The sequence below is a fragment of the Eucyclogobius newberryi genome, unplaced genomic scaffold (assembly GCF_026437365.1).
Source record: "Eucyclogobius newberryi isolate DKJ021-1_F unplaced genomic scaffold, fEucNew1.0.hap1 SCAF_10, whole genome shotgun sequence".
Taxonomy (NCBI): domain Eukaryota; kingdom Metazoa; phylum Chordata; class Actinopteri; order Gobiiformes; family Gobiidae; genus Eucyclogobius; species Eucyclogobius newberryi.
This window is the reverse complement of record NW_027315724.1, coordinates 6,642,637-6,655,124: the sequence shown is the minus strand read 5'-3', so window position 1 is coordinate 6,655,124 and position 12,488 is coordinate 6,642,637. Positions and strand designations below refer to the sequence as shown.

The 12,488-nt window shown below is 38.7% G+C and overlaps 1 protein-coding gene and 1 long non-coding RNA gene across 2 annotated transcripts in view; both read right to left on the bottom strand.

Annotated features, from left to right (window-relative positions):
* Positions 1-893: 893 nt before the first annotated feature.
* Positions 894-1,467, bottom strand: LOC140370417 (uncharacterized). The gene is made up of 2 exons (XR_011928364.1): positions 1,436-1,467; positions 894-1,395 (listed from the first exon to the last, which is right to left on the bottom strand). It is a non-coding gene; the product is annotated as an uncharacterized lncRNA (long non-coding RNA).
* Positions 1,468-2,726: 1,259 nt separating this feature from the next.
* LOC140372353 (protocadherin-16-like) overlaps positions 2,727-12,488 on the bottom strand; it is a 214,187-nt gene continuing 204,425 nt past the window's right edge. Inside the window, exons 22-24 of the mRNA XM_072459472.1 lie at positions 10,974-11,260; positions 7,529-7,670; positions 2,727-6,569 (exon numbers count right to left, since the gene is read on the bottom strand). Coding sequence (XP_072315573.1) covers positions 3,979-6,569; positions 7,529-7,670; positions 10,974-11,260 — 3,020 coding nt within the window. The 3' untranslated portion in view covers positions 2,727-3,978. The remainder of the gene's footprint in view (positions 6,570-7,528; positions 7,671-10,973; positions 11,261-12,488) is intronic.

Below are 12,488 nucleotides of genomic sequence, written 5' to 3'. Positions count from 1 at the left end.
TATTACCAATGTTACACTGGCTTCCAGTTCCTCACGGAATTCATTTAAAAAAATTTAATTGGTCCACAAATCGCAAAATGTAGAGGTCCAAAGTATCTGGGTGACCTGTTGACCCCTTATGAGCCCCGTCGGCCCCAGATCAGCTGGTACTGGTTTCTTGGTGGTGCCTAAAGTTCAAACAAAACATGGTGAAGCCTCTTTTTCTTTTTATGCCTCCAAAATGTGGAACTCTAGAAGATCTACGTTTGGAAATGAGGCCTAATATTTTTATGTCTAAATTAAAAACTCATGTTTGTGTCTAACTTAACTTATGTCTAACTTATTAGTAAATGTACAAAGTATGTTTTGATTTTAAATTAAGCTTTGTATTTTCTGCAAATGTGTTGATTGTGTGAATTTTTCACTTCTATGTAAAGAATTTTTCAGACATTCAGATAGATTTCCCTGCCTGTATGTACGCTTACATACTTTCACACATTATTCTTTACACTGAACTGATAAAAGCAGTGCTTTTATTGCTTTAACTCTCTTAGAATCAAAAGACCCGTCCTTTCAGAATAATGAGAAAACATCTTTTACAAATGACAGATATTGAAATGCCGTTCTGATGCTTCTGTGATGTATAAAGAGGCTCAGAGAAAATGTATCTATAATGTTGTTTGTCAGTTTTTAAAGTGTTTGAGATGGATTCTTTGATAGATGCTTTATTTGTGTCCATTATTATGTAGTGCTCGTGTTTGCATCTAACCATTAGCATGAAAAGAAGAAAAGGGAAGAGAAAATATTTACTTAAATTTGACTTGCTGTTCTCAAGATAAAATATTTTGTGATTTCCTCAAGTTAAAGGCGTTTTTTCTTGGATAAATCAAGTATAAAGCAAAGCAAGTACAAAGCAAATTAGTACTTTATTTAGGCACTTTGCTCCAAACATTTTTAGAACGACATTTTCCACACGGCACCCTTAAATGTTCATTTCAGACACACAATTAAGACACATGGTAAAAAAAAAAAAAAAAAAAAACAGTACATACAAAATCAACTTCAGCTGATAACTCCTGTAAATAATTTAGCAGTTATTAATTCTTATAAGTTCATCATAAATTAGCATGGAAAAGGATATTAGTGTTACGCAAACGTTCCTTTTCATTAAATGTAAAAAAAGAAAAAAACCATAACAACATAGGGATGTATTGATGACTTGGCAAGGTGTCAGCATTTGAAAACAGATTCATTATTCAACTTTGTAAAGTCTGCCAAAACACAGTCAGCGGTGCAAGAATTCTGGAATAACATGATGTAAATTTTGAATGAGACTTTGCATGTTTGGAATTCGGGTCGTACGAAACAATCAGGGGTGAACCGTCATTTTTAATATTTGAATGTATATTGTGGAGTCTCTTATAAACAAAGTCAATGCAAAGACAAAATGAAAAACATCAGTTAGATATGATGGAAAGCTTGTGAAGTTAGTCCTGATCTGGTCTTGGTTTGGGCCAGTTATTGTCTAGGTTTAGTCCTGGTCCAGTCCAGGTTTAGCCCTGGCCCGGTTTTGATGTCTTGTGAAAATGAACGTTGTCTTATATGTATCTATGATGTATCGAATGCATTTTCTGTCACTGTCTAATCTGTGACATAGCATTAAGTCATCTTGGAGTAAACTGTATTGTGTTATTGCAAAATCAGAGCCTAAAAAAACTAAACAAAACAACACAAAACAATTTATGTACAACATTTGTTGACCTATGGTAAAAAAAAAAAATCGAATTTGTGTAAAACATGTTCTTGCTTTGTATAATTGTGTTGCATCGTTTCTGGGGAAATGATTTGACGAATATGTACAAATATTTGTGTTTCTCTGTTTGGATTTTTAACAACGTTCCACTGTTCCACAAATGAGAAAAAGAACAATTGAAGCATCTAGTGATGAATTAGAGGCCAAATTAATTTGTATTAATTTTTTTTTAAATGAGAAACTGTTTCCCACCCTGGACGAATCTACAACGGTTCATGTGATATACAGTACCTGAAATATATTCAACATTACAAAAATATAATAATACAAGTAAAAACTTCTTAAATTAAAACTGAATTTAGTTTGGGTCCTCGTTTAGTTTATATTTAATTGGTTTAATTATTCTTTAAAAGAGGGCAATTTTTTCCCAAAGCACCTGACTAAAATAACCCCATTTCAAACTAAAGCGGTTCTTGAACCCTTTGGAGTAAAAACAATAGTCTTTTGTGAGTAGTTTTGGCCTCTGTGAAGTGTGAACAAGCTCTGCAAAGAGGAAAATCTAATTTTAAATTCCGCCTACATTTTCTTTTGTAAATATAAAGAGCAGTAAATCTGGTGTCTGGAAGATGGTCTGCATGACACTAGTTTGGGCATTGGTTGGGTTTTGACAATTCCTTTTGGATGTAGTTATCTGGACATATTGACTCTTACTTACTGGCTTACTCAGAGTGGGATACGTTCTCAGAGTAGATCCACAGAGGACTTAAAACTGAAGCATTTTCTACACTGGAACACTCCTGGACAAATGAGGGACTAGTCACACAGACTAGTTTTATGGACTTGTAATAAATAATAATATTTTTTCACAAAACTCCAGGCGGAATATAAAGTCCTATTCATTAATAAATGAATAGGACATCATTGGTTTGAAGTACAAACTGAGCCTGATTCTCACCAGAATGGTTGATTTTTCTGAAAATAAGAGGCTTCCAGCAGCTTTATAGTTTCCTTTTATCAGATGGTGGACAAAAGGGAATAAATTAAGAAAAATCCGAGTGCCCATCTGCCAGTAGAGAAAGGTTGCTTTTTTTTGTAAAGTAGGGTTAATTGATATGCAAATATAATCTTAGCTCAATGGGAAATACTTTAGAAATCAGGGTCAAATATAATCAAATAAAGAAATGGGACATGATTCATACTCAATTCATTTTAACTTATGTAGATATTCATATTTTTGAAGAGTAAAATGACTTATGCTTTCCTAATGCAAAACAGAACTACCCCTTTAAGGCCAGGCCGCTCAGAGGCCAGGATTGCAGGATGTCATATCTCATTTACCGTGTGAAAATGAATCCAGCAGAGCCAAGACAGGATTTGAGATTTCACATCCATGCTTACCTTTTGATGTGGGATCAAACGCTTCGCCCAGGATTATTCTATCATACAATATGCTATTCCTACTGATGCTCCATTTGTTCAAACAAGAATGTGTCTTCTACAATAAATATTTACAATCATAGCACACAAAATCCCACCTTATAAAGCATTAATGGCAACTTTCATTTCGAGAGAACAAAGTGGAAATATAACCAGCGTACGGTACAAACATGTATACACAACAAGCTACAAATATACAAATATAGAAATATATTTTAGCTTATGACAAGTTAATGCCATTTCATGTCAGGAACCGTAATTATAAAAATATAGACAATGATTTTGTACAAAATATTGACATCATGATTGAGTCCCCATTTGAATGTGCAAATAAACTCTGATCAACAGGAGAAGAGTTCCATAGGAAATGGTAAAGGCATAGTCCAGTATGGCCTGTGGTCTAAACGGTAAGGAAGCTGTTCACTCATGCTTTGATCAAATAGGCAAATAAAATAAACATTTTGAGAAACACTTGTCAATTCAAAATATTTTGTATAATTTGGACCTATAACATTTTTGTTTCTTTGTACAAAATTGGTCAAAACACATTTTTAATTTCTAATTTATTTTCTTCCATTAAATTATGACCCATTTTTGACTCATCAACAAGCAAATTAGAACTTTTACCATTAGAATTTTATTTACACATAATTTAAACACTATTTTAGAGGCAAAAGATACAAAATCCCCTGCCAATAACTCAAAATCAGAGTCATCATTTTGGACATGTTTCTCAAAGATTCACTTATTTTTCAAACACACTGGCAGCGAAGAGAGTATGGGCACAAGAGCACAAGAGTTCAATTCCTTTAAATCCTTAGCTCCACCTCCTCAATGTGTTCAAGATGGTGGTCGGTTGCGCTTATGACTGATGCTAAAGGTCCTTGTGACACACTGAAGGGGGTGACGGCTGGAGAACGTGCCGCAAGAGGAGACAGGGATGGAGAGAAACTTGGCGACATAGCAACTGATGAGATAGATCCCTGGTCGCTTAGGGGGGACCTCCGAAAAGACCCCAGGTGTGGGTATGTCCTTCCGACAGGAGGCTTAGGAGGAACAGTTTTAGCCCCGGGGTGAGCCACTGAGGTTATAAGAGGTGGCGGGTCGATTCTGGACTCTGTTAGCTTAGCCTTGTGGAGGAAGTGCCTACGGGAATGTTGTGGGGCGGTTTCATCCTTCAAACGTGCAATTTCGGTAAAGACGCTAGCTAGTGGCTGGAACTGCGGACACCAGTTTAGAAGATAGTCCCAGTTATAGCTACCCCTTAGCTCCTCATCGGTTGCCACAATAGCTGTCAGCGATCCGTCAACTGCTGGCTTACCGTCCGCTGGGAAGGTATAGTCCTTTGGGTGGGACATGCTAATCCCTCTTCCAACGCTAACGTAGCTACTACCATCATCCCTGTACATGGAACCTGACACTATTGACCCAGATAGGCTGCCATTTTTCTTCTTGAACCACCCGCTGGCGTCTATGGATGGCTCGCAGGACACATCAGATAGCTGGTCCGCATCTTGTTGGATTCCGGAATCAGGACCTCTTGCTGATATACGCTCCTGCATGGATGAAGAAATACTGGAAACTCGAGGGTATTCATTGATCATTCGGATTTCATCGTCCTCTGCTGCTTCCGCCTCTGCCGATCCCCGCCCGCTAGAGTGAGATGGGTCCAAAGATCCTCCACGGTTAAACGGACCGGCATTATTGCTACTTTCAGTGGTATATCCAGGGAGGGCTTGATGGTAGATAATTTCATTTGCGGCAATTTTAGTCTCTTCAAACCTATGCATCATTGTGCTGGATCCCGGCTTTCGTCCGTGGCCCTTATGGTACTTTCTTTGACGTTTTAGTTTAACAAAAAATAGAGCTACGGCAATTAGTATAAGAATGACTATAGTGCCAAGCGATACTGCAATGACACTAACAAGCACCGTATTCATGTCTGTTGGGATGCCAAAAGCGGTATGAGTGACATCAACGGTGACTTTGGCTACGGCTACACGCGATGTCTCCAAAGGACTATGTGCCGTAACCTCTAGTGTCATTTGACGCACCTCTCTTTTAGAACGGCTAACATGTCTGCTATAGCTGTCCATCTTCAGGGAAATCTCACCATTAGACTTGTTCACCTCAAAATAAGGAGATGTGTCTAGCATGGAGTAGAGGACAATCCCGTCAACGCCCCCATCTTCATCTTTGGCTTGGACTCTGCCAATAACCTGGCCTTTCTTTGCTCCATCAGGTACTTCATACAAGAACTCAGGAGAAGTGAAAACTGGATCGTACTCATCCATTCCAGTGATGTAAACCTGAACTGTCACTGTTGCCGAATAGTTCCCGACATCCATTGCACCAACAACAAAATTGAAAGACTTGACTTTTTCAAAATCAAAAGTAGAGCAAGTTCGTATTTCGCCTGTTGTTTGGTTGATAAGAAAAGTGTTCTCTCCTCCTTTAGAATTCTCAACCATGAAATATTTCAATTGTCCGTACACTCCTCTGTCATGGTCGATGGCGTGCAAAATTGTAACTAAGGCATTTTTGGGTTGGTTCTCCTTGATGCTCGTGGTGACTTGCTTCAGCGGGAAAAACGGACGGTTATCGTTGATGTCCTTTACTTCAATTGTCACTGGGGCAAATGCATAGTGACCCTGACCGTCGCTGGCTTGAACTACAATCATATGGGAAAATTGGCTTACACTGTTCAAAGTCTTTTGAAGTTTCAATGCTCCTGTCCACATGTCGACCTGAAATAGTTCATTCTCGTCACCTGAACTGATGGAGAACCGCACTTCTCCGTTGGGGGCTGAATCTGGATCATTGGCAGATAAGTATAAGATTTCCGTGCCAGCGGCTGCACCTTCGCTGAGGATAATGTTGTACTCAGTTCGGCTGAAGGCTGGAGGGTTGTCGTTGGCGTCGGTAATGGTTATAAGAATAGGCACGCTGGAGCTCCGTTGAGGTATCCCTCGATCGGAAACCACCACAGTTAGGTTATACTTAGGCACGGCTTCGAAGTCCAACTCCTCCACCAAAATGATACTGCCAACTGTCTGGAACCCCTTGCCCTCCAGAAATCGGACACTGCTTTCAATTTGGAAGACATTTCCTGAGTTGCCGCTAGCGATGGCGAAGTCAAACCCGCAGTTGTCCCGGGATAGGTCTCCGTCCATGGCTTCCAAGGCGAGGATGGTGGAGCCCGGGAGGTTGTCTTCAGACATGGTGGCTCTGTACTCTGATTGGTGGAAGATGGGGGCGTTGTCATTGATGTCGGAAACGTGGACCTGAATGGTGGCGATGGAGGAGAGAAAAGGTGTTCCGTGGTCCCGCGCCTCGACTAACACCAGGATGGAGGGGTTCTCAAAGTCAAATTCAGTCTTTTGGTTGACAAAGAGTGTACCTGGAAGGAAAGAAAAAAACATGTCAAACGAATGGAAATAATAAAAGTCAAATTAACATAGTAAAACACATAAGTTTGGCTTTGTTTACCTGTGTTTTTCAATATTGTTCAGACCAGTGTGTTTTGTTTCACTTATTAAAGGTGCACTATGTAACATTTCTGGTGGAAGATCTGCTTGTCTTTATGGATGTTGTTGCAGATGGCTAGAATATTCCACAGGGTATTGCGATAACGCGATTCAGACAATATTATGTAAATCTAAGGTTCAAACATGTCTTTAAATGTATTAGTTAAATTATCTGACAAATATGACACACCTGAAAAATGAATCACAAAAGATTTATAACATACAGGAGCTTTTTAATTTATATTTTTAATTAGCTCTTTCCTCTCTCTCTTTTTTTGTAGCATTTTTTAAACATAAATTATATTCTCAATATTAACATTTTGCATAACAATATTCACAATATTATCTACATTTAAATATATTGCTCACCTCTATTCCACATAAAAATACCTATAATTAAATAAATGCAAGATAGAGAGTAAGTTTAATGCTAATATTGAATAATAATATTGTGGCTCATTACAGGCAAAGCAATAATATCTCTGTTGAGACAAGCAGGAGGCGGATTCCCACTAAAACATGTTTCTTTTTTGCCAATGGAGTACTATTTTGTATTAATTTCATTTATTGGTTACTTTTTATGCTAAACATTTTGCAGTAATGATTTGAGGTTATGATTTTTCTAAAACAGACTTCACGCTAGATTAAGCAAAACCATTTTCTTTTATACAACAACCATTTTATCCCGGAACATAACATCTGAGGCAAATAACTTTGAATATTGCTTTCGTGCACCTTTAATCAACAACTTTATTGTATATTTGTGATGGAAACCTTTTCATTTCAGAGTTTTGTCCTTTAGAGAACATATCTTCTCACTGATGTCACTCACCATTGTTCGGGTCGATATAGAAAGCTCCTCTTGATGAAGATGTGACTCTGTAGGTGACTCTTCCATTGTCTCCAGAGTCTCTGTCGGTGGCTGTTACCGTGGCAACCACACTGCCTGCTGGGAGGTGTTCGGACACTGTCACCTGGGGAAAGAACAACGTGTAATTAACTGCTGTTCAATGAAAAATATCTGACTGGAGGGAGTTAGTTTGAAGCCTGTTGGACAAATGTAGCAAATGTGAATAGTTATGCATTTATAGGATATTTCAACATCAGTTCTCAATGTTTATATTTAAAACAACATATTTTGGACAATTAACTAAAGTAAAATAAGAAACATGTGTGGAGGGACACCAGCTTTATTTAGGTTTGAAGTTTTGACCACACAAAATAAATGAGGGGAAATAATACAATGAGGATCTAATATGAGAAAATATTTTTTCTTTTATTTTCTATCTACAAAACATGCCAAAACTTATGTTCCAGTGGTCCTACTTTTTTAGAGAATACTCTATAACAGGGGTGCCCACACATTTTTGGCTCACAAGCTACTTTTATATTCGACAAAGCCAGAAGATAGATCTAAATTATTGTATAATTTAGTATTATTTTTATTGTCAGTATTAAACTTTTTTTTATTTTTGTTTAACCTTAATTAGGCTTTAGAAACACAATGTAGGCTTTCATTAATAGCCTAATATTGTTTATCATATACAACTGTGCAACATAAAAAGGAGAGAGAAAATCTGCTATTTGACTAGAGCATTTAATACAGCTGAGTATTTTGAAACTAACATATGCTGACCACAACTACGCTAATGATAGAAGGTTGAGCTTAACCAGAACTTCCTCTCTCCTCCTCCCTCTGCGTTACACAGCGCACACTTTGGTGCTTTCCGGCGCGATCAACCTTCACTGCCTCTCCACGTATTGGGCACCCCTGCTCTATACATTTAAAAGTGAAATTTGAAACACATTTACAACACTTCACCTATAAATGATGAATTATTATCTGTGCATGATATAAAGATTCGGCTAGCTAATAGACAGATTTTTTTTTTTAATTGTTAAACTCTCAAAATCCAAAATTTTATTGGTTTGTTTTTTGCTTTTGTTGGTGCCAGACTGACACTGTCCGTCTGACACATCTGAAATGAAGTTTGAAAGAAACAAACAAACAATTAGTGTATTCTGCGTCCTGATTGGTTCAGGCAAATAGAACACCAAATTAAATTCTTTGAAATTGAAAATCATAAAATCCTCAAAACTGCACCAAACTCTGACCCAGGAACCGAAAAATATGAATATCTAAATGTTGACCAAAATGTCAGATAGAACCTTGTGATTCTGAGGGGACGACACGACATGGACGTGGAAGAGAACCGGCTCATGCAGATGATATTAAATTACCCAGATCTTGTATGGTTTTGAGAAAGCTGTATTTGATATAAATTGTGTTATTGGATTCTCTGAAGTGTTTTGCTTTTGAAGTACAGGCATTCATTAAAAGTGTTAATAAGAAAAAACAAATTTAATGTGAGGTATTCAATTTTCAAATCAACAATCTCAAGGCGGTTTTAAAACGTTTTGCATTCATTTCAGCGTGTGCGTTCTGCTAATTATGGCCTTTCACATTTTCAGCATTACTCAGGAGAAGCTTATGTCACATCAACACGCGGTGGTAATATTCAACGTTCCAGCCCGACATGCTTTCACTGCAGAGACTGACCAGTATTCACACCAAAATGTCAACGAGGACGGCAGAGGAGGGATCTTTGTTACCACGGCCAAGAGGACATTTAGTTCCACCACAAGTAGGTATATAAAGGTAATGAAAAATTGCACCTCATGATATATAACAAGGGTGTCCAAACTTTCCAAACACAGAGGGGGAAATTTAAACAAAAACAGGGAAAAATGAATTGATTTGATTGTTCTCTAGTCTTTCTCTGAGCTGCTAAATCTGAAATAGGTTTAGACTTTTAGTGAGATCTGTATCACACAAACGATTTAAGTTCTGATAACTGCGTTAATTAGGACCCACTTGATGGAATAAAGTATATATAATAATTGCTATGATAGAGGTTGGCAAATGATCCAAATATGCTGTTTTGAAGATGTGCAAAATCTGAATATTGAGTATATCGTTTGGAGTAAAAAAGCTACAAAAAGAGCCGAATAAAAATGACACTTTGTAAACCTCCCTTTCAGAGACAATGTGATGATCATGTAAGACAGGCATGTCCAAACTAGGGCCCGGGGGCCAAATGCGGCCCTCAGACCAATTTTTGTTGGTCCTCCAGCTTCCTGCCCAAACAACAAAAAGTAGTACTTTTTACTGTGAAATTGGAAACATTAAGGCATAATGTTATACCAACCTAATATAAATGTTCCAGGTCTAATTAAAGGTGTGGAGGCTCATCGCAATTACGTCAAATGCAAAATTTTGAATGATTCACTTTGTCATTCAACAAATTTGACATTGTCAAGTTGTTTGTGGCCCTCTGCCCCGTTTAAGTTTCAAAATGTGGCCCTTGGTGAAAAACGTATGGACACCCCTGATGTAAGACCTTTGAAAAATCATTTACCCCTGCACTAATTGTCAGATATACAGTACATTTCATAGCTCACGCATTATTCTAATTAAATGTTTATTAAAATGACTCAAAATATGATTACGCTCTACTAACTACAAACTAACTGTCTTTAGTAGTTGACAAAAAGGTTGAAATAAGGTAGTAGAAGGCTTCTAGACAGGGAATATTCACAAATAAAGTGTATTATTGGTGAAAATCTGAAATTCTTTGCCATTTTTTGCCATTTTGATTTAATAATGTCTGTTATAAAAGATGTGTTCATTGTTATAGTCAAGTTGTTCAATTAGTTGATTAATCATTGCAGTCCTAATACACTAACTGTTAACACACACAGCTCGGCGTGAAACTGGCCGATTGTTTATTTCCCCCACTGAATATAACATAAAATCTGCACCTTTTATTCAAATTTTGTCACCAAACTTAAAGGTGGTATGGACGATTTTTTTCAGCAAATTTTTTATCAAATTTCCTCGTGGCGTGGATAAATCATTTGTCCTGCCACGTATCAATCATAAAACGCACCTATCGCTCACCTGCAGCCGCGTCAGGCTCGTCCCCACGTTTCCGCGTGCCTAAGCGCATGGATCTATCATAATATAGTTCCCTCAGTGTACGGGGCAAAATGAAGACGGAGAAAGACAGTTCGAGCTGACGCAGAAGTGGACAGAAATCTACGGGAGACGAGCGATGCGATGCGCTCCGTTGCACTAATAAACAAACGCACGTGTGTGTTGTATCAGTCCACACGGGGGAGTGCGCATGTGCACTTCCACCTGCGTTCTCAAATCGCCGAAAAATCGTCCATACCGCCTTTAACATTCGCACCTCATGATGTAGCTCTGTCCGTACCTGATACAGATCCTGCGTGAACACCGGCCTGTTGTCGTTAATGTCCTCCACCAGCACGGTCAGGTTGGCCTCGCTGTGGTGCCTGGAGTCCGAGGCGTGGATGGTCAGGGTGTACCAGGACCGCCTCTCATAGTCCAGGGCCCCGGTCAGAGTCACCCCTCCCCCGTAGCGGTGGATCCCAAACAGCCCGTCGGTGTCCGCGTCCAGTCGCAGCGTGTAGGACAGCGCCGGCCCGGAGTCCACGTCGTTCCCCGTCACCCGGGTGATGATGCTGCCGATCATGGTGTCTGTGAGGGGGAGAAGGCGGGACGTGTGAGAGCGCCCAAACTGGAGTTTTCACCTACCCCTTATCCCCGCCCACATCCCTGTACTTAGATGTGATTATTTTTGACAAATTAAGACTCCAAGCGATAAATGTAGGTTTCTAAAATGCACTTGAGGTCTGGTGGTCGAAGAGTCACCCTAAAATGGCTCAATAAAACAAATATACATCATGATGACACTTTATGAGATGAGTATTAAAGTATTAAATTACAGCCACATTTCGACTGGCCCTGATCCCCAGACCTGTTCACTTTCGAGCACTTTGGAACAGTTCTTCTAATGACGGAGGGCCTGGCTCTTTATTAATAAATAAAACATAAATCATACCTGAATTATACTTTTTAATTATTAGGCCGATCAAAAAGATGTTTAGTAATTCCAATTTTGTGGTGCTGTGATACGTGACCTCAGATATTCCTCGATTAATATCAGAAGATTCTTATTTTACGTTCCGGAGCTGGGGAAAAGGCCTTCAGCATCTGTTCTCCCTGCCTGTTCAACAAACCACAGAGACTATTTGAATGAAATGATTTTTATGGCTTTTAATGAATTCAAAGCACTGGTTAGAGATGACCCACAGAACCAGAGCTCTTGTTTACATGATTTTGTCCCATTTTGTATTTGGAAGGGAGTTTTTAAGTATTTGTTAATTTTATTGATTGTTTTGTTTGTATTTTAGCAAGATCAGGTATTTCTTTATTTTAGTTTATTTTGACAGGGTACCAATGAAAAGGAAACTTTCTCTCATTTGGTTTCCCCCTGTGTAATTAAATGATTATAAAAAAATAAAGCTAGAGCAGTTCCTTCTCAATGTTCTTCTGTATTTCTTTGACTTCTCTGCTACTCTACACTTTTTGCTGTCCTGAGTCTATGTTCTCTCTTGTCCAATCATCCCGTTCAAAGCTGTACAATAGCCAAAGCGAGCCCGGCATCCCTTAAACAGAACGGTGTGGGTCACTTAACACAGGGAGACACTTTCGTATCAGACCAATCCAAGTGGAAACGTGGTTCTTTAAACGTTTCTAAGGGTTGCACAGAAATATTGTGCGCAAATTAACAAGGCAATGCGGACTCTTTTTGAAACCGCCATCTCACTCAATTTCGGAACACTGTATTTAGGCCTCAGAACCCCCACCATGGACGTAATGGATGGATATCTTTGGAGCGTTCTTCTGGCAGCAGAAAAGAAGG